The sequence below is a fragment of the Engystomops pustulosus genome, chromosome 11 (genome assembly GCF_040894005.1).
Source record: "Engystomops pustulosus chromosome 11, aEngPut4.maternal, whole genome shotgun sequence".
Taxonomy (NCBI): Eukaryota; Metazoa; Chordata; class Amphibia; order Anura; family Leptodactylidae; genus Engystomops; species Engystomops pustulosus.
The window spans coordinates 77,075,219-77,100,454 of record NC_092421.1 but is presented as its reverse complement, the minus strand read 5'-3'; the positions used below and the strand labels follow the sequence as shown (position 1 = coordinate 77,100,454).

Sequence of the window (25,236 nt, the reverse complement as noted above, 5' to 3'; positions counted from 1 at the left end):
ACACAGTGATGTCACAGTACAGGGATAATACACACAGTGATGTCACAGTACAGGGATAATACACACAGTGATGTCACAGTACAGAGATAATACACACAGTGATGTCACAGTACAGGGATAATACACACAGTGATGTCACAGTACAGGGATAATACACACAGTGATGTCACTGTACAGGGATAATACACACAGTGATGTCACAGTACAGGGATAATACACACAGTGATGTCACTGTACAGGGATAATACACACAGTGATGTCACAGTACAGGGATAATACACACAGTGATGTCACAGTACAGGATAATACACACAGTGATGTCACAGTACAGAGATAATACACACAGTGATAGCACAGTACAGGGATAATACACACAGTGATGTCACAGAACAAAGATAATACACACAGTGATGTCACAGTACAGGGATAATACACACAGTGATGTCACAGTACAGGGATAATACACACAGTGATAGCACAGTACAGAGATAATACACACAGTGATGTCACAGTACAGGGATAATACACACAGTGATGTCACAGTACAGGGATAATACACACAGTGATGTCACAGTACAGGGATAATACACACAGCGATGTCACAGTACAGAGATAATACACACAGTGATGTCACAGTACAGGGATAATACACACAGCGATGTCACAGTACAGGGATAATACACACAGCGATGTCACAGTACAGAGATAATACACACAGCGATGTCACAGTACAGGGATAATACACACAGTGATGTCACAGTACAGGGTAATACACACAGTGATGTCACAGTACAGGGATAATACAGTGATGTCACAGTACAGGGATAATACACACAATGATGTCACAGTACAGAGATAATACACACAGTGATGTCACAGTACAGAGATAATACACACAGTGATGTCACAGTACAGAGATAATACACACAGTGATGTCACAGTACAGAGATAATACACACAGTGATGTCACAGTACAGGGATAATACACACAGTGATGTCACAGTACAGGGATAATACACACAGTGATGTCACAGTACAGGGATAATACACACAGTGATGTCACAGTACAGGGATAATACACACAATGATGTCACAGTACAGGGATAATACACACAGTGATGTCACAGTACAAAGATAATACACACAGTGATGTCACAGTACAGGGATAATACACACAGTGATGTCACAGTACAGGGATAATACACACAGTGATGTCACAGTACAGGGATAATACACACAGTGATGTCACAGTACAGGGATAATACACACAGTGATGTCACAGTATAGGGATAATACACACAGTGATGTCACAGTACAGGGATAATACACACAGCGATGTCACAGTACAGGGATAATACACACAGCGATGTCACAGTACAGGGATAATACACACAGCGATGTCACAGTACAGGGATAATACACACAGCGATGTCACAGTACAGGGATAATACACACAGCGATGTCACAGTACAGGGATAATACACACAGTGATGTCACAGTACAGGGATAATACACACAGTGATGTCACAGTACAGAGATAATATACACAGTGATGTCACAGTACAGGGATAATACACACAGTGATGTCACAGTACAGAGATAATACACACAGTGATGTCACAGTACAGGGATAATACACACAGTGACGTCACAGCACAGGGATAATACACACAGTGACGTCACAGCACAGGGATAATACACACAGTGACGTCACAGCACAGGGATAATACACACAGTGACGTCACAGCACAGGGATAATACACACAGTGATGTCACAGTACAGGGATAATACACACAGTGATGTCACAGTACAGGGATAATACACACAGTGATGTCACAGTACAGGGATAATACACACAGTGATGTCACAGTACAGGGATAATACACACAGTGATGTCACAGTACAGGGATAATACACACAGTGATGTCACAGTATAGGGATAATACACACAGTGATGTCACAGTACAGGGATAATACACACAGCGATGTCACAGTACAGGGATAATACACACAGCGATGTCACAGTACAGGGATAATACACACAGTGATGTCACAGTACAGGGATAATACACACAGCGATGTCACAGTACAGGGATAATACACACAGCGATGTCACAGTACAGGGATAATACACACAGTGATGTCACAGTACAGAGATAATACACACAGTGATGTCACAGTACAGGGATAATACACACAGTGATGTCACAGTACAGAGATAATACACACAGTGATGTCACAGTACAGGGATAATACACACAGTGATGTCACAGTACAGGGATAATACACACAGTGACGTCACAGCACAGGGATAATACACACAGTGACGTCACAGCACAGGGATAATACACACAGTGACGTCACAGTACAGGGATAATACACACAGTGATGTCACAGTACAGGGATAATACACACAGTGATGTCACAGTACAGGGATAATACACACAGTGACGTCACAGCACAGGGATAATACACACAGTGACGTCACAGCACAGGGATAATACATACAGTGACGTCACAGTACAGGGATAATACACACAGTGACGTCACAGTACAGGGATAATACACACAGTGATGTCACAGTACAGGGATAATACACACAGTGATGTCACAGTACAGGGATAATACACACAGTGATGTCACAGTACAGAGATAATACACACAGTGATGTCACAGTACAGGGATAATACACACAGCGATGTCACAGTACAGGGATAATACACACAGTGATGTCACAGTACAGGGATAATACACACAGTGATGTCACAGTACAGAGATAATATACACAGTGATGTCACAGTACAGAGATAATACACACAGTGATGTCACAGTACAGGATAATACACACAGTGACGTCACAGTACAGAGATAATACACACAGTGATGTCACAGTACAGGGATAATACACACAGTGATGTCACAGCACAGGGATAATACACACAGTGACGTCACAGCACAGGGATAATACACACAGTGACGTCACAGCACAGGGATAATACACACAGTGACGTCACAGTACAGGGATAATAAACACAGTGACGTCACAGTACAGGGATAATACACACAGTGACGTCACAGTACAGGGATAATACACACAGTGATGTCACAGTACAGAGATAATACACACAGTGATGTCACAGTACAGGGATAATACACACAGTGATGTCACAGTACAGGATAATACACACAGTGATGTCACAGTACAGAGATAATACACATAGTGATGTCACAGTACAGGGATAATACACACAGTGATGTCACAGTACAGGGGATCATACACACAGTGATGTCACAGTACAGAGATAATACACACAGTGACGTCACAGTACAGAGATAATACACACAGTGATGTCACAGTACAGGGATAATACACACAGTGATGTCACAGCACAGGCATAATACACACAGTGACGTCACAGTACAAGGATAATACACACAGTGATGTCACAGTACAGAGATAATATACACAGTGATGTCACAGTACAGGGATAATACACACAGTGATGTCACAGTACAGAGATAATACACACAGTGATGTCACAGTACAGGGATAATACACACAGTGACGTCACAGCACAGGGATAATACACACAGTGACGTCACAGCACAGGGATAATACATACAGTGACGTCACAGCACAGGGATAATACACACAGCGATGCCACAGTACAGGGATAATACACACAGTGATGTCACAGTACAGGGATAATACACACAGTGATGTCACAGTACAGGGATAATACACACAGTGATGTCACAGTACAGGGATAATACACACAGTGATGTCACAGTACAGGGATAATACACACAGTGACGTCACAGCACAGGGATAATACACACAGTGACGTCACAGCACAGGGATAATACACACAGTGACGTCACAGTACAGGGATAATACACACAGTGATGTCACAGTACAGGGATAATACACACAGTGATGTCACAGTACAGGGATAATACACACAGTGATGTCACAGTACAGAGATAATACACACAGTGATGTCACAGTACAGGGATAATACACACAGCGATGTCACAGTACAGGGATAATACACACAGCGATGTCACAGTACAGGGATAATACACACAGCGATGTCACAGTACAGGGATAATACACACAGCGATGTCACAGTACAGAGATAATATACACAGTGATGTCACAGTACAGAGATAATACACACAGTGATGTCACAGTACAGGATAATACACACAGTGACGTCACAGTACAGAGATAATACACACAGTGATGTCACAGTACAGGGATAATACACACAGTGATGTCACAGCACAGGGATAATACACACAGTGACGTCACAGCACAGGGATAATACACACAGTGACGTCACAGTACAGGGATAATACACACAGTGACGTCACAGTACAGGGATAATAAACACAGTGACGTCACAGTACAGGGATAATACACACAGTGACGTCACAGTACAGGGATAATACACACAGTGACGTCACAGTACAGGGATAATACACACAGTGATGTCACAGTACAGAGATAATACACACAGTGATGTCACAGTACAGGGATAATACACACAGTGATGTCACAGTACAGGATAATACACACAGTGATGTCACAGTACAGAGATAATACACATAGTGATGTCACAGTACAGGGATAATACACACAGTGATGTCACAGTACAGGGGATCATACACACAGTGATGTCACAGTACAGAGATAATACACACAGTGACGTCACAGTACAGAGATAATACACACAGTGATGTCACAGTACAGGGATAATACACACAGTGATGTCACAGCACAGGCATAATACACACAGTGACGTCACAGTACAAGGATAATACACACAGTGATGTCACAGTACAGAGATAATACACACAGTGATGTCACAGTACAGGCATAATACACACAGTGACGTCACAGTACAGAGATAATACACACAGTGATGTCACAGTACAGGGATAATACACACAGTGACGTCACAGTACAGGGATAATACACACAGTGATGTCACAGTACAGGGATAATACACACAGTGACGTCACAGCACAGGGATAATACACACAGTGACGTCACAGTACAGGGATAATACACACAGTGACGTCACAGTACAGGGATAATACACACAGTGACGTCACAGTACAGGGATAATACACACAGTGATGTCACAGTACAGGGATAATACACACAGTGATGTCACAGTACAGGGATAATACACACAGTGATGTCACAGTACAGGGATATTACACACAGTGATGTCACAGTACAGGGATAATACACACAGTGATGTCACAGTACAGGGATAATACACACAGTGATGTCACAGTACAGGGATAATACACACAGTGATGTCACAGTACAGGGATATTACACACAGTGATGTCACAGTACAGCCCCTGTTTCCGGCTCTTCATACAATCTCTATTCTAGGAATGGTGACTCCTGTATTCTGATTCCAGGGATACGTTTTCTCGCTGTATTATTTACCGCCGATGACCAGCGCCTCTACCCCAAACCTTCGGCTTCTAACGTTTCCGGATGTAAATGAAACATTTAACTAGAGAGCTGGCGCTGGGCTCCGGTGTCTGAGCTCCCGGCTGCATCAGCTCTATGGGTGCAGTCATCTGTGTCATTGTATAACATCACCCAGAGGATTTCATTTAAAGGGGAAGTAGCACAACTTTTACATGGACACTATTTTTCTTTGAAATGTGCCTATGACAACACTTCCTGCTCCTGTCCTCGGGCAACTTAATGATATCATAGGGACATGTGGATTTATAGTACTGAGAGATATTTTAGTGAGTATCAAAATTTCAAAAAAGAGGTTTTTGCCTCTTAAAGGGGAAAATCGACTGGACTAATCTGGACTGAAAAGTTCCTGGCCTGATACATAGACGCATCTCCCACCTTACACGCTGCACTATGGTCCCGGTCACCATAACTCACCATTCCTCCACAACCAATAACAGTGCCGTGTAGAGACCTTTAGTAAGAGCAGGTCCATACAATTAGGACCCCAAACCCATAAAGCTCTCAAGTGCAGAGGGGGCGGGGCCAGGCACCTATGAGCACTGCAGGTCCCCAGTGGAGCCACCACCAAATGCTAGCGGTTAACGTGTGATTGGAAATTTTATCCTCTGTCCTGCCCACATTGCACTTGCTGGCTGATTGTCATATCCACGAGAAGGAAGGATGATGGGAAACAATGGAAGAGAAGGAAGGAAAGTGGAAAACAATAGATGAGGAGGAAGGATAATGGGAAACAATGGATCAGAGGGAAACATAATAGGAAACAATGGAATAAGAAGGAAGGATGATGGGAACAATGAGTCCGGTCGTAGGATCCAGATTACTGGACTCAGTACTGTAGCGCTCAATAGGCCTGTGCCGGCTCATTGCTAATGATAGCGGAGCTCTGCTAGTATAAAGGCAACATGTTACCATCTAACTATGTGCACAAAACAAATAGAAAACAATAAACATCATGACCACTCAGCTACAATGTATGTGCAGAGTGGAAACACAATGCAACATTGTATGAATACTGTTTCAACACACAAAACAGAACATCAGTCATTGTGCTACAAGTTATTCCTGCCAACGCTATTATATTAAGCCTTTTACTCATCCCAAAAGTAACGTAAGCCAGACAGACCAATAATAATGTGACCTTTATACCGTACCCTCCTATATTGCCTCAATCGAGAACGCCTGCTTAGAAAACAGACAGGGGTCAATATCAATAATAAAAGTTCTATTTTATCTGCCACTGCCCCCCCCCCCCCATTCACTCCTTTCCCCCATAGAGAGGAGTTGGGGGTGAACACCTGGCAGAACGGGATGACCCATCTTTTGGATTTCATTTATCTGTGGGTAGAGGCTCCGGCCTCTTAGTAGATCCAGGTGTAATCTGCACTAGGTCAGTCCTGGCAGAGGTTTCGCTATAGAAACCGGTGGAGACCGTAGTAAGTGCAGTATCCTGGGGAGCTCACACCCCTGCCTGCTCCCCAACACATCCAAAGTGGCATGCGGTGTGGGGAACCCCCGAAACTGGTGGGAATGTGGAGATTTTCAAGAAATGTAAATCTCATCGCTACGGAATTGCAACATTTTCTCCCCATCACGCCACTTTGGCCATATCAGAGCGGAGATCAGGCCGTGGGGGTGTCAGAGCAGGGAACAGGGCGGGTGGGTGTCAGAGCGGAGATCAGGCCATGGGGGTGTCAGAGCGGAGATCAGGCCATGGGGGTGTCAGAGCAGGGATCAGGGCGGGTGGGTGTCAGAGCGGAGATCAGGCCATGGGGGTGTCAGAGCAGGGATCAGGGCGGGTGGGTGTCAGAGCGGAGATCAGGCCATGGGGGTGTCAGAGCGGAGATCAGGCCATGGGGGTGTCAGAGCAGGGATCAGGGCGGGTGGGTGTCAGAGCGGAGATCAGGCCATGGGGGTGTCAGAGCGGAGATCAGGTCGGGTGGGTGTCAGAGCGGAGATCAGGCCATGGGGGTGTCAGAGCGGAGATCAGGCCATGGGGGTGTCAGAGCAGGGATCAGGTCGGGTGGGTGTCAGAGCGGAGATCAGGCCATGGGGGTGTCAGAGCGGAGATCAGGCCATGGGGGTGTCAGAGCAGGGATCAGGTCGGGTGGGTGTCAGAGCGGAGATCAGGCCGTGGGGGTGTCAGAGCGGAGATCAGGCCATGGGGGTGTCAGAGCAGGGATCAGGTCGGGTGGGTGTCAGAGCGGAGATCAGGCCATGGGGGTGTCAGAGCGGAGATCAGGCCATGGGGGTGTCAGAGCAGGGAACAGGGCGGGTGGGTGTCAGAGCGGAGATCAGGCCATGGGGGTGTCAGAGCGGAGATCAGGCCATGGGGGTGTCAGAGCAGGGAACAGGGCGGGTGGGTGTCAGAGCGGAGATAAGGCCATGGGGGTGTCAGAGCAGAGATCAGGCCGTGGGGGTGTCAGAGCGGAGATCGGGCCATGGGGGTGTCAGAGCAGGGATCAGGGCGGGTGGGGGTTTGTAGGGGTGTGAGCCTCTTGGTAGATACCGGACACCAGTGGGAATTTGGCAACAATTAGAAGGTGAAACGTTACAGTGTAGACCAGGGGCGTTTCTAGGGTGGTAAAACATCCGGGGCATCCCTACCTGTTACCTCCAGAGGCCATAAAGCCATATACAGGAGGTCCCTTACTCAAGAACACCCGACTTACAGACCACCCCTAGTTACAGACGGACCTCTGGATGTTGGTAATTTCGTGTACTTTAGCCTTAGGCTACAATAATCAGCTGTAACAGTTATCACAGGCGTCTGTAATGAAGCTTTATTGTTAATCCTGGTTCTTATGACAACCCAACATTTTAAAAATCCATTACAGAGACCAGAAAAATTCTGTCTGGGGTTACAATTATAAAATATACAGTTCCGACTTACATACAAATTCAACTTAAGAACAAACCTACAGAACCTATTTTGTATGTCACTCTGTATATATTATACACATATATTCTGGTTTACACACAATAAAGCTGACAATTACTGCCCCACCACAGTATAAGGCTCCATAATTTGCATTACACCCCCTCAGTGTGCCACCCACCTAATAATGTTCCCTAATCTTGAACTAACAAGTAAGAATGCAATTTACACTTAATAACTGTGGCCCCCCACTAATTAGCTCTGAACGTGGCTCTAAACTAAATAATGTCCTGCCTAATCATGCGCACATAAAGAATCCCCTCACCTTAAACCTACACTAAGTAATGTCCACACAGCCCCCAATAAGAAGTTCCCCAGAGCCCCCTGTAATGTTCTCCACAGCCCTTACTAAGAAATCCCCCTCAGCCCAATGCCGTTACAGCTTCCGATGTCCCCCACAGCCCCCAATAATGTCCTCTATGCCCCCCTCAATGTCATCACAGCCCCCTAGTAATGTTCCCAAAGCCCCCCAATGTTGTCACAGAGTCCTGTAATGACTCCCACACATCCACTAAGAAGTCCCCCACAGCACCCAGTAATGTCTCCAACAGCCCCCCCCCAATGTCTTCACAGCCCCCCAGTAATGTTCCCAAAGCCCTCTAATGTCCTCCACAGTCCCCCAATGTCTTCACAGCCCCCCAATAATGTTCCTAAAGTCCTCTATAATGTTCTCAACACAGCCCCCTAATGCCCTGACAGCCCCAATGTCCCCCACAGCCCCCAGTAATCTCTCCAATATCCCCTCAATAATGTTTCCAAAGCCCTCTGTAATGGTGCCTACAGCCCTTCCAATGTCTTCACAGCCCCCTGTAATGTCTCCAAAGCCCCTTGTTATGTTCCCCACAGCCCCCACAGCTCCCAGTAATGTCTCTAACAGCCCCCGCACCACCAAAGTCTTTACAGCTCCTAGTAATGTCCCCAAAGCCCCTTGTAATGTCCCCCACATCCCCCATGTCTTTGTAGCCCCCTGTAATGTCCCCCACATCCCCCCAATGTCTTCACAGTCCCCGTTAATGTCTCCACAGCCCCCCCCCCCCAAAGTCTTCAGAGCCCCCAGTAATGTCCCTAACAGCCCCCCCCCCACTCCCAAAGTCTTCAGAGCCCTTGTTTATGTCTCCAAAACACCCTGTAATGTCCTCCACAGCACCCCTCCGCAATGTCTTTACAGTGGATTTACTGTCCCCAAAGCCCCCTGTAATGTAATGTTCCCCATGGACACCACAAAGTCCCCAATGTGCCCCATCCCCCTTGCATAATTAAAAAAAATAAACACTGCTACTCACCTTTGCGTCTCCCATGGCTGCTCTCCGTTCACTGCAGCACTGAGGCGTGTAGTGCGCTGCTTGCAGCAGGAGATGCCGGGTGATGGCGTCTCCTGCTCTCTGTAGTGGAGAACGGAGCCGGCGGCTCCTTCACCACTACAGTGCTCATCAGTGCCGCCGGCTCCGTTCATCCGCTCTTCACTCCTCATCGCTATCTACGTCCTGAGGACGTAGATAGCGATGAGAGTAGGGAAATGTGCCCGGACACCAGGACATTCGGGGCACAGGTCAAAAGATCCGGGGCACGGGCCCCGTATCTTTTGACCTAGCGACGCCCCTGGTGTAGACAATCCTCAACTAGATTTATCACCCAATATCAAACTGTCTGCTGTAACTTCTAGACATATGATAAACCTGCCTAACTATGTATCACAGGCAGGGACGGCTCCAGGTTTCAATAGGCCCCTGAGCGACAGCCTCACTGGGCCCCTTTGCAGTGAACTCTAGTGGCGGCATTCTAAAACAACAGTCAAACTACAAAATATTTCCTAGTTTATCATCCCGAACAGCCCCCTTATGATTATTTTATATAAAGTGCCCTCACCCCCTATGGATTCATAAGCTACAGGCCCCCTCAACCACATGGATTCCTTATATGCAGCCTTATGTGGGCCCCCGAAGCAGCTCTGGGCCCTGGCACTTGCCTGGGTACGCCCAGTGCTGACACTAGCCCTGATCACTGGGAAGGAAGGTGGGAAATATATGGGCAGATTATACACAATGGGACACATTTACTAAGGGTCTGAACCCCACATTTTTGTCAGTTTTCCCGACTTTTTGCCCTGAATTGCCCCAGGTTTCTGGCGCATGCGATCGGATTGTGGCACATCAGCGCCGGCTTGCATGCGACACAAAACGGGGGCGTGGCCGTCAGCTGATTTGGACAAACCGTGGGATTTAAAAACCAAATTGTGTCACAAGATCAGCACTTACATGCACCGGGAAGAAGAAGGTGACCTCTGTCGGACCTCAGCGGGGAAGTAACACCTGCAGGATATTGGGTGCAGGACCTTAGTGAATCGCGGCAGCTCCGAATCCTCGTTGGACATTCTGGATCGGTGGCATCAACGGGACGGGTAAGTAAATGTGCCCTAATATGTGGACCTGACATGTAGGAAACCCGCTGCGTGTACCATGGGCACCAAGTGACTGCTTCACGTGTCTTATTAGATACTTTTATTACATCACCTTTGGGATTTTCATCCGCCTCAATATCCGAACTAACTGTGGATGGGAAGCGGGAGGCTGCAGGATGGAAACTTATAAAGGGTCCTATAGAAATGATCGGAAGGCGGATTGTCTCTGCCAATGGCGCCCATCACGACCACCCCCCCCCCATCCATCCCAGTGACTGCAGGTGCGGACCCTGTGCTGCTCCCGATCCGTGTGGCCGACCCCTGATTTGCCGCCTCATTTACACTGAAGGTCTCCGGCATCTGCAGTGATGAAAAAACATCCCACGTCCATTCCGGTCCCAGCCGCAGCGGCAGCGAGTGACTAGACTGCAGGATTCAGAGTCTGGCACAAATATAAGACCCTCCTGCGGAAACTCCATCGCCCACTCCGCCAAAATACAGGAATATCCGGAAATCCCACGGAATTCTGCGGAATGGCGTTCATCCCACAGACGGCCGGCTGCATGCTGAAGTCCGTGAAAGTGCTGATCCCCACAAAATTAAAGAGGAAGAAGAGTAAGTATTTGTCTCTGATCAATGACCGCACCGTAATCCGTTACGTTATCCGGATGTAGCAGAGCTGGAGTTGTCAGATGGGGATGTGTGGAAGTTGTCAGATGTATCAAATAGTGGTGGACGAATGTAGTGTGGTTGGGGTTGTCAGATGTAACAGCTGTGGTTGTCAGATACAGTAAAGGCGAATTTCTCAGATTATTTACAAAAGTGCTGACAGACGCAACAGGGCGATGGTTGTCAGGAATCGAAACGCCGAGGATGTCACGTATAGCAGATTGGTGGTTGTCAATTATAATGGGCTGTGGTTGTCAGATAAAGCAGGGCTGAGGTTGTCAGCTATTGAAGGGCTTAGGTTGTCAGATAAGCAGGGTTGTGGTTGTCAGATATAGCAGGGCTGAGGTTGTCAGGTACAGAGGGTTTGTGATTGTCAGATATAGCAGGGCTGTGGTTGTCAGATATAGCAGGGTTGAGGTTGTCAGATATAGCAGGGTTGTGGTTGTCAGATATAGCCGGGCTGTGATTGTCAGATATAGCAGGGTTGTGGCTGTCAGATATAGCAGGGCTGTGGTTGTCAGATATAGCAGGGTTGTGGCTGTCAGATATAGCAGGGCTGTGGTTGTCAGATATAGCAGGGTTGAGGTTGTCAGATATAGCAGGGCTGTGGTTGTCAGATATAGCAAGGTTGTGGCTGTCAGAAATAGCAGGGCTGTGGTTGTCAGATATAGCAGGGTTGAGGTTGTCAGATATAGCAGGGCTGTGGTTGTCAGATATAGCAAGGTTGTGGCTGTCAGAAATAGCAGGGCTGTGGTTGTCAGATATAGCAGGGTTGAGGTTGTCAGATATAGCAGGGCTGTGGTTGTCAGATATAGCAGGGCTGTGGTTGTCAGATATAGCAGGGCTGTGGCTGTCAGATATAGCAGGGCTGAGGTTGTCAGATATAGCAGGGCTGTGGTTGTCAGATATAGCAGGGCTGAGGTTGTCAGATATAGCAGGGCTGTGGCTGTCAGATATAGCAGGGCTGTGGTTGTCAGATATAGCAGGGTTGAGGTTGTCAGATATAGCAGGGTTGAGGTTGTCAGATATAGCAGGGTTGAGGTTGTCAGATAAAGCAGGGCTGTGGTTGTCAGATATAGCAGGGCTGTGGTTGTCAGATATAGCAGGGCTGTGGTTGTCAGATATAGCAGGGCTGAGGTTGTCAGATATAGCAGGGCTGTGGTTGTCATCTATTGAAGGGAATAGGTTGTCAGATATAGCAGGGCTGTGGCTGTCAGATATAGCAGGGCTGTGGTTGTCAGATATAGCAGGGCTGTGGTTGTCAGATATAGCAGGGCTGTGGCTGTCAGATATAGCAGGGCTGAGGTTGTCAGATATAGCAGGGCTGTGGTTGTCAGCTATTGAAGGGCTTAAGTTGTCAGATATAGCAGGGTTGAGGTTGTCAGAAATAGCAGGGCTGTGGTTGTCAGATATAGCAGGGTTGTGGTTGTCAGATATAGCAGGGCTGTGGTTGTCAGATATAGCAAGGTTGAGGTTGTCAGATATAGCAGGGCTGTGGTTGTCAGATATAGCAGGGCTGTGGTTGTCAGATATAGCAGGGTTGAGGTTGTCAGATATAGCAGGGCTGTGGTTGTCAGATATAGCAGGGCTGTGGTTGTCAGTTATAGCAGGGCTGTGGTTGTCAGATATAGCAGGGCTGTGGTTGTCAGTTATAGCAGAGCTGAGGTTGTCAGATGCAGCAGAGCTTTCTGGGTGTAGCAGTTATGAGTTTGTAGAGTATAATATTGGTGGCAATATTGTGGTTGTCTGGATTGATACAGATGTAATGTAACCAGAGGTGTCAGATGTTACTGTATGAAACTGCACACAAGCAAAGAGCTGTACTTCTATAGTGGCCGTTCTTGGTATTGCAGCGCAGCATCCATGTGATTAGGAAAAGGTCATCGATGGTTTAATCCTGGAAAGAAGATGATTAATATAGATCCTGCATCTGTATATGAGCTCAGTGCACGACTTAGACCGTCCGCTGTCTATAAGGACCATACATGGGCTGATAACAGAGAACAATGTGATGCAGGTCATGGATATTTAGTAATTCTGTACGTGTATACGTTATCTCCTGTATATGCACCAGTCTACGCTACGTGTATACGTTATCTCCTGTATATGCACCAGGCTACGCTACGTGTATACGTTATCTCATGTATATGCACCAGGCTACGCTACGTGTATACGTTATCTCCTGTATCTGCACCAGGCTACGCTACGTGTATACGTTATCTCCTGTATATGCACCAGGCTACGCTACGTGTATACGTTATCTCCTGTATATGCACCAGGCTACGCTACGTGTATACGTTATCTCCTGTATCTGCACCAGGCTACGCTACGTGTATACGTTATCTCCTGTATATGCACCAGGCTACGCTACGTGTATACGTTATCTCCTGTATATGCACCAGGCTACGCTACGTGTATACGTTATCTCCTGTATATGCACCAGGCTACGCTACGTGTATACGTTATCTCCTGTATATGCACCAGGCTACGCTACGTGTATACGTTATCTCCTGTATATGCACCAGGCTACGCTACGTGTATACGTTATCTCCTGTATATGCACCAGGCTACGCTACGTGTATACGTTATCTCCTGTATATGCACCAGGCTACGCTACGTGTATACGTTATCTCCTGTATATGCACCAGGCTACGCTACGTGTATACGTTATCTCCTGTATCTGCACCAGGCTACGCTACGTGTATACGTTATCTCATGTATATGCACCAGGCTACGCTACGTGTATACGTTATCTCCTGTATATGCACCAGGCTACGCTACGTGTATACGTTATCTCATGTATATGCACCAGGCTACGCTACGTGTATACGTTATCTCCTGTATCTGCACCAGGCTACGCTACGTGTATACGTTATCTCCTGTATATGCACCAGGCTACGCTACGTGTATACGTTATCTCCTGTATATGCACCAGGCTACGCTACGTGTATACGTTATCTCATGTATCTGCACCAGGCTACGCTACGTGTATACGTTATCTCCTGTATCTGCACCAGGCTACGCTACGTGTATACGTTATCTCCTGTATATGCACCAGGCTACGCTACGTGTATACGTTATCTCCTGTATATGCACCAGGCTACGCTACGTGTATACGTTATCTCCTGTATCTGCACCAGGCTACGCTACGTGTATACGTTATCTCCTGTATATGCACCAGGCTACGCTACGTGTATACGTTATCTCCTGTATCTGCACCAGGCTACGCTACGTGTATACGTTATCTCCTGTATCTGCACCAGGCTACGCTACGTGTATACGTTATCTCCTGTATATGCACCAGGCTACGCTACGTGTATACGTTATCTCCTGTATATGCACCAGGCTACGCTACGTGTATACGTTATCTCCTGTATCTGCACCAGGCTACGCTACGTGTATACGTTATCTCCTGTATCTGCACCAGGCTACGCTACGTGTATACGTTATCTCCTGTATATGCACCAGTCTACGCTACGTGTATACGTTGTTTCCTGTATATGCACCAGGCTACGCTACGTGTATACGTTATCTCCTGTATCTGCACCAGGCTACGCTACGTGTATACGTTATCTCCTGTATCTGCACCAGGCTACGCTACGTGTATACGTTATCTCCTGTATCTGCACCAGGCTACGCTACGTGTATACGTTATCTCCTGTATATGCACCAGGCTACGCTACGTGTATACGTTATCTCCTGTATCTGCACCAGGCTACGCTACGTGTATACGTTATCTCCTGTATATGCACCAGGCTACGCTACGTGTATACGTTATCTCCTGTATATGCACCAGGCTACGCTACGTGTATACGTTATCTCCTGTATATGCACCAGGCTACGCTACGTGTATACGTTATCTCCTGTATATGCACCAGGCTTCGCTACGTGTATACGTTATCTCCTGTATATGCACCAGGCTACGCTACGTGTATACGTTATCTCCTGTATCTGCACCAGGCTACGCTACGTGTATACGTTATCTCCTGTATATGCACCAGGCTACGCTACGTGTATACGTTATCTCCTGTATCTGCACCAGGCTACGCTACGTGTATACGTTATCTCCTGTATATGCACCAGGCTACGCTACGTGTATACGTTATCCCCTGTATATGCACCAGGCTACGCTACGTGTATACGTTATCTCCTGTATATGCACCAGGCTACGCTACGTGTATACGTTATCTCCTGTATATGCACCAGGCTACGCTACCTGTATACGTTATCTCCTGTATATGCACCAGGCTACGCTACGTGTATACGTTATCTCCTGTATATGCATCAGGCTACGCTACGTGTATACGTTATCCCCTGTATATGCACCAGGCTACGCTACGTGTATACGTTATCTCCTGTATATGCACCAGGCTACGCTACGTGTATACGTTATCTCCTGTATCTGCACCAGGCTACGCTACGTGTATACGTTATCTCCTGTAGTGGCACCAGGCTACGCTACGTGTATACGTTATCTCCTGTATATGCACCAGGCTACGCTACGTGTATACGTTATCTCCTGTATATGCACCAGGCTACGCTACCTGTATACGTTATCTCCTGTATATGCACCAGGCTACGCTACGTGTATACGTAATCCCCTGTATATGCACCAGGCTACGCTACGTGTATACGTTATCTCCTGTATATGCACCAGGCTACGCTACGTGTATACGTTATCTCCTGTATCTGCACCAGGCTACGCTACGTGTATACGTTATCTCCTGTATATGCACCAGGCTACGCTACGTGTATACGTTATCTCCTGTATCTGCACCAGGCTACGCTACGTGTATACGTTATCTCCTGTATATGCACCAGGCTACGCTACGTGTATACGTTATCTCCTGTATATGCACCAGGCTACGCTACGTGTATACGTTATCTCCTGTATATGCACCAGGCTACGCTACGTGTATACGTTATCTCCTGTATATGCACCAGGCTACGCTACCTGTATACGTTATCTCCTGTATATGCACCAGGCTACGCTACGTGTATACGTTATCTCCTGTATATGCACCAGGCTACGCTACGTGTATACGTTATCTCCTGTATCTGCACCAGGCTACGCTACGTGTATACGTTATCTCCTGTATATGCACCAGGCTACGCTACGTGTATACGTTATCTCCTGTATATGCACCAGGCTACGCTACGTGTATACGTTATCTCCTGTATCTGCACCAGGCTACGCTACGTGTATACGTTATCTCCTGTATCTGCACCAGGCTACGCTACGTGTATACGTTATCTCCTGTATCTGCACCAGGCTACGCTACGTGTATACGTTATCTCCTGTATCTGCACCAGGCTACGCTACGTGTATACGTTATCTCCTGTATCTGCACCAGGCTACGCTACGTGTATACGTTATCTCCTGTATGTGCACCAGGCTACGCTACGTGTATACGTTATCTCCTGTATGTGCACCAGGCTACGCTACGTGTATACGTTATCTCCTGTATGTGCACCAGGCTACGCTACGTGTATACGTTATCTCCTGTATATGCACCAGGCTACGCTACGTGTATACGTTATCTCCTGTATCTGCACCAGGCTACGCTACGTGTATACGTTATCTCCTGTATATGCACCAGGCTGCGCTACGTGTATACGTTATCTCCTGTATATGCACCAGGCTGCGCTACGTGTATACGTTATCTCCTGTATCTGCACCAGGCTACGCTACGTGTATACGTTATCTCCTGTATCTGCACCAGGCTACGCTACGTGTATACGTTATCTCCTGTATCTGCACCAGGCTACGCTACGTGTATACGTTATCTCCTGTATCTGCACCAGGCTACGCTACGTGTATACGTTATCTCCTGTATCTGCACCAGGCTACGCTACGTGTATACGTTATCTCCTGTATATGCACCAGGCTACGCTACGTGTATACGTTATCTCCTGTATCTGCACCAGGCTACGCTACGTGTATACGTTATCTCCTGTATATGCACCAGGCTACGCTACGTGTATACGTTATCTCCTGTATATGCACCAGGCTACGCTACGTGTATACGTTATCTCCTGTATATGCACCAGGCTACGCTACGTGTATACGTTATCTCCTCTATATGCACCAGGCTACGCTACGTGTATACGTTATCTCCTGTATCTGCACCAGGATACGCTACGTGTATACGTTATCTCCTGTATCTGCACCAGGATACGCTACGTGTATACGTTATTCCCTGTATCTGCACCAGGCTACGCTACGTGTATACGTTATTCCCTGTAGTGGCACCAGGCTATGCTACGTGTATACGTTATCTCCTGTATCTGCACCAGGCTACGCTACGTGTATACGTTATCTCCTGTATATGCACCAGGCTACGCTACGCGTATACGTTATCTCCTGTATCTGCACCAGGCTACGCTACGTGTATACGTTATCTCCTGTATCTGCACCAGGCTACGCTACGTGTATACGTTATTCCCTGTAGTGGCACCAGGCTACGCTACGTGTATACGTTATCTCCTGTATATGCACCAGGCTACGCTACGTGTATACGTTATCTCCTGTATATGCACCAGGCTACGCTACGTGTATACGTTATTCCCTGTAGTGGCACCAGGCTACGCTACGTGTATACCAGTTGGTTCTGTGCTAGAGCAGAGGTTTTTCATGGAACCAATCGGTACTCATATAGAAATCCTCAGCTAGAGGAGAGGTTGTCCAGATAACCATTGGATCATCAGCTAGAGAAGAGGTTGCCTAGATAATCAGTTGGTCCTCAGCTAGAGGAGAGGTTGTCTAGATATCCAGTTGGTCCTCAGCTAGAGGAGAGGTTGTCTAGATATACAGTTGGTCCTCAGCTAGAGGAGAGGTTGTCTAAATAACCAGTTGGTCCTCAGCCAGAGGAGAGGTTGTCTAGATATCCAGTTGGTCCTCAGCTAGATTAGAGGTTGTCTAAATAACCAGTTGGTCCTTAGCTAAAGGAGAGGTTGTCTACATAACCAGTTGGTCCTCAGCTAGAGAAGAGGTTGTCTACATAACCAGTTGGCCCTCAGCTAGAGGAGAGGTTGTCTACATAACCAGTTGGTCCTCAGCTAGAGGAGAGGTTGTCTACATAACCAGTTGGTCCTCAGCTAGAGAAGAGGTTGTTTACATAACCAGTTGGTCCTCAGCTAGAGGAGAGGTTGTCTACATAACCAGTTGGCCCTCAGCTAGAGAAGAGGTTGTCTACATAACCAGTTGGTCCTCAGCTAGAGGAGAGGTTGTCTACATAACCAGTTGGTCCTCAGCTAGAGAAGAGGTTGTCTACATAACTACTTGGCCCTCAGCTAAAGGAGATGTTGTTTACATAACCAGTTGGTCCTCAGCTAGAGGAGAGGTTGTCTAGATATCCAGTTGGTCCTCAGCTAGAGGAGAGGTTGTCTAGATATCCAGTTGGTCCTCAGCTAGAGCAGAGGTTGTCTACATAACCAGTTGGTCCTTAGCTAAAGGAGAGGTTGTCTACATAACCAGTTGGTCCTCAGCTAGAGAAGAGGTTGTCTACATAACCAGTTGGTCCTCAGCTAGAGAAGAGGTTGTCTACATAACCAGTTGGTTCTTAGCTAAAGGAGAGGTTGTTTACATAACCAGTTGGTCCTCAGCTAGAGAAGAGGTTGTCTACATAACCAGTTGGTCCTCAGCTAGAGAAGAGGTTGTCTACATAACCAGTTGGTCCTTAGCTAAAGGAGAGATTGTCTACATAACCAGTTGGTCATCAGCTAGAGAAGAGGTTGTCTACATAACCAGTTGGCCCTCAGCTAGAGAAGAGGTTGTTTACATAACCAGTTGGTCCTCAGCTAGAGGAGAGGTTGTCTACATAACCAGTTGGCCCTCAGCTAGAGAAGAGGTTGTCTACATAACCAGTTGGTCCTCAGCTAGAGGAGAGGTTGTCTACATAACCAGTTGGTCCTCAGCTAGAGAAGAGGTTGTCTACATAACTAGTTGGCCCTCAGCTAAAGGAGAGGTTGTTTACATAACCAGTTGGTCCTCAGCTAGAGAAGAGGTTGTCTACATAACCAGTTGGTCCTCAGCTAGAGGAGAGGTTGTCTACATAACCAGTTGGTCCTCAGCTAGAGAAGAGGTTGTCTACATAACTAGTTGGCCCTCAGCTAAAGGCGAGGTTGTTTACATAACCAGTTGGTCCTCAGCTAGAGCAGAGGTTGTCTAGATATCCAGTTGGTCCTCAGCTAGAGGAGAGGTTGTCTAGATATCCAGTTGGTCCTCAGCTAGAGGAGAGGTTGTCTACATAACCAGTTGGTCCTCATCTAGAGCAGAGGTTGTCTACATAACCAGTTGGTCCTTAGCTAAAGGAGAGGTTGTCTACATAACCAGTTGGTCCTCAGCTAGAGAAGAGGTTGTCTATATAACCAGTTGGTCCTCAGCTAGAGAAGAGGTTGTCTACATAACCAGTTGGTCCTTAGCTAAAGGAGAGGTTGTTTACATAACCAGTTGGTCCTCAGCTAGAGAAGAGGTTGTCTACATAACCAGTTGGTCCTCAGCTAGAGAAGAGGTTGTCTACATAACCAGTTGGCCCTCAGCTAGAGAAGAGGTTGTCTATATAACCAGTTGGTCCTCAGCTAGAGGAGAGGTTGTCTACATAACCAGTTGGCCCTCAGCTAAAGGAGAGGTTGTTTACATAACCAGTTGGTCCTCAGCTAGAGGAGAGGTTGTCTACATATCCAGTTGGCCCTCAGCTAGAGGAGAGGTTGTCTAGATATCCAGTTGGTCCTTAGCTAGAGGAGAGGTTGTCTAGATATCCAGTTGGTCCTTAGCTAGAGGAGAGGTTGTCTACATAACCAGTTGGTCCTCAGCTAGAGGAGAGGTTGTCTACATAACCAGTTGGTCCACAGCTAGAGGAGAGGTTGTCTACATAACCAGTTGGTCCACAGCTAGAGAAGAGGTTGTCTACATATCCAGTTGGTCCTCAGCTAGAGAAGAGGTTGTCTACATAACCAGTTGGTCCACAGCTAGAGGAGAGGTTGTCTACATAACCAGTTGGTCCACAGCTAGAGGAGAGGTTGTCTAGATATCCAGTTGGTCCTTAGCTAGAGGAGAGGTTGTCTACATAACCAGTTGGTCCTCAGCTAGAGGAGAGGTTGTCTACATAACCAGTTGGTCCACAGCTAGAGGAGAGGTTGTCTACATAACCAGTTGGTCCACAGCTAGAGGAGAGGTTGTTTACATATCCAGTTGGTCCTCAGCTAGAGGAGAAGTTGGCCAGGTAATCAGTGGATCCTCAGTAAAAGCTGAGAGTATTCAGATCGTTGTTTTAGTAACATCTTCTATAAGAACACAAAGCGATGATTTTTTTTGGGAAAAAAAAATGAAAAAATGTATTGGTAATGGAAAAGCCCGGACAGCAAATGTGACCCCCCCCCCCCCTCCTATATTCTGATGATATTGCATGATCTTGTGTGATCTCTATGTGTCAATATGCAAATGACTGTGTAACAGGAAACAACATGCAATTTATTAATCTGTCTTCTCCTCTGTCTTCTCCTGCATCTACGTCCTGCTGATTCTGTTACTTTCCTGTCATATTACATTATTTGTATGAAACTCCGAAGGAAATACAAAATGTTAAGATTATACAAACAAACCGTCCACACCCAGTGTCCTCCAGTGTATAGCAGTCAGTGCAAAGCGAGTGCATCCTCATAGTAAACTAATCCCATAGGTTCAGTGATTTCCACGAATGCCTCACAAACCCATTGATTTCTATGGGTGTTTTCCCACTGCTTTGTATTTCCCCTGATCCATTGTTCGTGGGAAAAAATGATGAAACAAGTCCTATTTTTTTCACGTATGCGGATCAGGAAAGGCAATAGAAGTCTATGGGGCAGATTTACTTACCCGGCTCATTCGCGATCCAGCGGCGCGTTCTCTGCTCTGGATTCGGGTCCGGCCGGGATTTATGAAGGTAGTTGCTCCGCCGTCCACCAGGTGGCGCTGCTGCGCTTAAAAGCATCTGAACGCGCCGGAATACACCGAGGTGGACCAGGTGAAGGTAAGCGCTTCCCAAGCGACACATTTTCGGTTTTTAAATGCGGCGGTTTTTCCGAACACGTCGGGTTTTCGTTTGGCCACGCCCCCCGATTTCCGGCGTGTGTATGCCGGCGCCGATGCGCCACAATCCGATTGCGTGCGCCAAAATCCCGGGGCAATTCATGTACAATCAGTGCAAAACGGAAATATTCGGGTAACACGTCGGGAAAACGCGAATCGGGCCCTTAGTAAATGACCCCTATGGGTTCACAGAAACTGATGAAACATCGGTTTATTTCACTGATGAGGCTGAAAAACCAGGTGTGATCTTTTCAAAGCAATGTTAAAGGGAACCTCATTTTCACTAAAGACAGGTTACAGAAGCCCATCACACCTGCAGTGCAAAAATGTCTTACTGCTTTCTCTAAGCATTAGCATTACAATATAACTTTGGGTTATAACTTACCTTGCACCCTGACAGAATCCTCTGTGTAGTCCCAGGGGTTGGGCTTTGGATGCATTTCTAAAAACAACATGTGACTTATCTGTGCTGCAGACTGCTCAGCTCTCAGCCCCCATCTTTGTGCTCCTGTACAAGCTCCTCCCTCCTGCTCTTTCACAGAGCTCACAGCCTGGGGAGGTGGCATCAGTGGGGGAGGGAAAAGCTGTACAGGAGCACAATGGTGGGGGCAGAGAACTGAGGACTCTGCAGCACAGACAAGTCTCATGTTGTTTTTTTTAAATACATACAAACCAAAGCCCAACCCCTGGGACTACACAAATGATTCTATCAGGGTGCAAGGTAAGTTATAACACACAATTATACTGTAATGCAAATACTTAGAGAAAGCAGAAAATATTTGCACTGCAGTTGTAATGGGCTCCTCTGACCTTTCTTTAGGGAAAATAAGGTCCCTGTTGACAGGTTCTCTATAAACCTTCCGTTTTTGTTTTTTTTTGCGGACACTGAGACAAAACATAAAGGATGCGCAACTGAAGCTTGAACGTCAATGTCAATGTGAAAGAGCCCTTAGTTCAAGATTCTGCACTTGCTAATCATAAATGTACTCTTTGTACAAAAATATAACTACTATAATACTGCCCCCTATGTACAAGAATATAACCTCTATAATACTGCCCCCTATGTACAAGAATATAACTACTATAATACTGCCCCCTATGTACAAGAATATAACTACTATAATACTGCCCCCTATGTACAAGAATATAACTACTATAATACTGCCCCCTATGTACAAGAATATAACTACTATAATACTGCCCCCTATGTACAAGAATATAACTACTATAATACTGCCCCCTATGTACAAGAATATAACTACTATAATACTGCCCCCTATGTACAGGAATATAACTACTATAATACTGCCCCCTATGTACAGGAATATAACTACTATAATACTGCCCCTATGTACAGGAATATAACTACTATAATACTGCCTCCTATGTACAGGAATATAACTACTATAATACTGCCCCCTATGTACAAGAATATAACTACTATAATGCAAACAAAGAAAAACAAAAAGTGTAAGCTCACCTGTGTAGAGTAAAGGGTCGCTCCGTATAAATGTAGCTGTGCTCGTCGGGACTAGAAGAAGCCTGGTCCGGTCCCAGGTAAGATATATGAATGTGGACAAAAAAGGAAGGCGTCCTTCGGCAGCAGCTTGAGTAAAAAATCTTCAAAGTTTATTCATAGCAAAAAAATAGTAAAATCAAATAACATGGTGGAAAAATAACAAAACATGATAAAAACATGTTTGTACAAACAGGACTGGGTGACGCGTTTCGGACCTTTACATTTTAGCGGTCCTTACTCATACCTAGCAAGCATATAGACTGGCCGACATTTAAAGCCCTAGTGTTAGGATTGGTTACACAAAAGACAGGGGATAGTGTGCCCTGAGCTTGCCCCAACCTCTGTCCCTTCCTATAGCCCCCCCACGCTAAACCGTGGGGCGACTACTTGAAGACTCGAAATATTCTGGGTAAGTGTGGGAAGGGGAACACAAACAGACTGACAAACATAAAACATAAAAGAATCGTAAACAAGCCGGAGTCACAACTAGAGGGTACGTCAAAAGCAGAATCAGTAAGCAAAGAGTCAAAGTCCAAAACTAGCCGAGTTAGCAACAATATAGATTCAGATACAGAGCAATACAAACTAGCAGCAACCAGGTGGAGAAAGGGATTTTCAAACACTGGCACTGGTGACTAGTGAAGCTGCAATTTATGCAGCCAGAACTCCACCTCCAGAATCTGATAGGAGCTGGACAGTTCCTGGGAATTAACCCCTCATGGTGCAGAACAACCAAGCACCAAGCAGAGGTTCAAAGTCCCAGCCCCTCCTAGACAGCACGAGATCTTAGCAGCCGCTGCCCAGGACGAGAGGTGGAGTTTGCGCGGATACGCGCCGGGGTACGGAGAACGCTGCTGGTACCACCAGAAGAACCAGAAGTCCCAGCAATCTCCCTAGCGAACCTGACAGTACCCCCCCCCTGACGGGGGGCCTTCGGACCCCTAGATCTTAAAGATGGCTTCTGAGGGTTGGCCTGATGGAATAACCTGAGTAACCGTGGAGCATGAACATCTCTAGCCGGAACCCAAGACCTATCCTCAGGACCAAAACCCTTCCAATGGACCAGGTACTGCAGGGAGTTACCTACCCATCTGGAATTCACCACTTTTTCCACTTCAAATTCCAGATTCCCCTCCACAATAGATGGAGAAGGAGGGTCAGGAAGAGGCAAAACAGGCTCAACATACCGCTTCAAAAGACTCTTATGGAAGGTGTTATGGACCCGCCACCCTGCTGGAAGTGTAATCTTGAAGGAAACCGGGTTAACCATATGAGTAACAACAAACGGACCCACAAACCTGGGCGCAAACTTCAAAGAGGGGACCTTCAATTTAAGGTTTTTCGTGGACAACCACACTTTATCCCCCACCACAAACGTATCCGAGTTAGTGAGCCTTCTTTCAGTCTGTTGGACCATAGAATTTTGTGCCCTCCGAATATTCTCCCGAACTTGTGACCAGAGCGAGCGCAACTTGGATGCAACAGCTTCCGCTCGAGGAATATTAGAGACCGGCACAGATGAAAAAGAGAAACGAGGATGAAAACCATAATTGCAGAAAAACGGAGATACCTGTGTGGACGAACTACAGTGGTTATTAATAGCAAATTCTGCCAACGGAAGGAATTTCACCCACTGGTCCTGACTGTCCGAGACAAAGAGTCGCAGATATTGAATCATCTCCTGATTCATTCTCTCGGACTGACCATTAGACTCAGGATGAAACGCTGAGGAGAACGACAGATTAACTTCCAGTCTAGAACAAAATGCTCGCCAAAATTTGGAAACAAATTGTACGCCCCTATCAGACACAATATCATCTGGTATACCATGGAGGCGTACAATGTTCTGTATAAACAAATCAGCCAATTCTTCAGCTGAAGGTAACTTTTTTAATGGAACAAAGTGTCCCATCTTGGAGAAACGGTCCACTACCACCCAAATCACTGTATAGCCTTGAGATGCTGGCAGATCAGTGACAAAATCCATTGACACTTTAGACCATGGCCTGATGGGAACTGGAAGCGGAAGAAGAGGCCCCTCAGGACGTCTCCTGGGAGTCTTTCCTCGCGCACAGACCTGACAGGCTTGGACAAATGCGTGCACATCATTAGTCATGTGAGGCCACC

General features: G+C 46.6%; 1 protein-coding gene across 8 annotated transcripts in view; it reads left to right on the top strand.

The window, feature by feature from the left end:
- The window catches only part of KCNIP2 (potassium voltage-gated channel interacting protein 2), a 326,572-nt gene that overhangs the window by 269,824 nt on the left and 31,512 nt on the right, over positions 1-25,236 (top strand). The window contains exon 1 of one of the 8 annotated variants that reach the window (XM_072131242.1): positions 11,314-11,467. The exons of the other annotated variants lie outside the window; for them this stretch is intronic. Within the exon in view, the coding sequence (XP_071987343.1) occupies positions 11,386-11,467 (82 nt within the window). The 5' untranslated portion in view covers positions 11,314-11,385. Of the gene's footprint in view, positions 1-11,313; positions 11,468-25,236 lie in introns of those variants that run through there. 8 annotated transcript variants of the gene reach the window in all.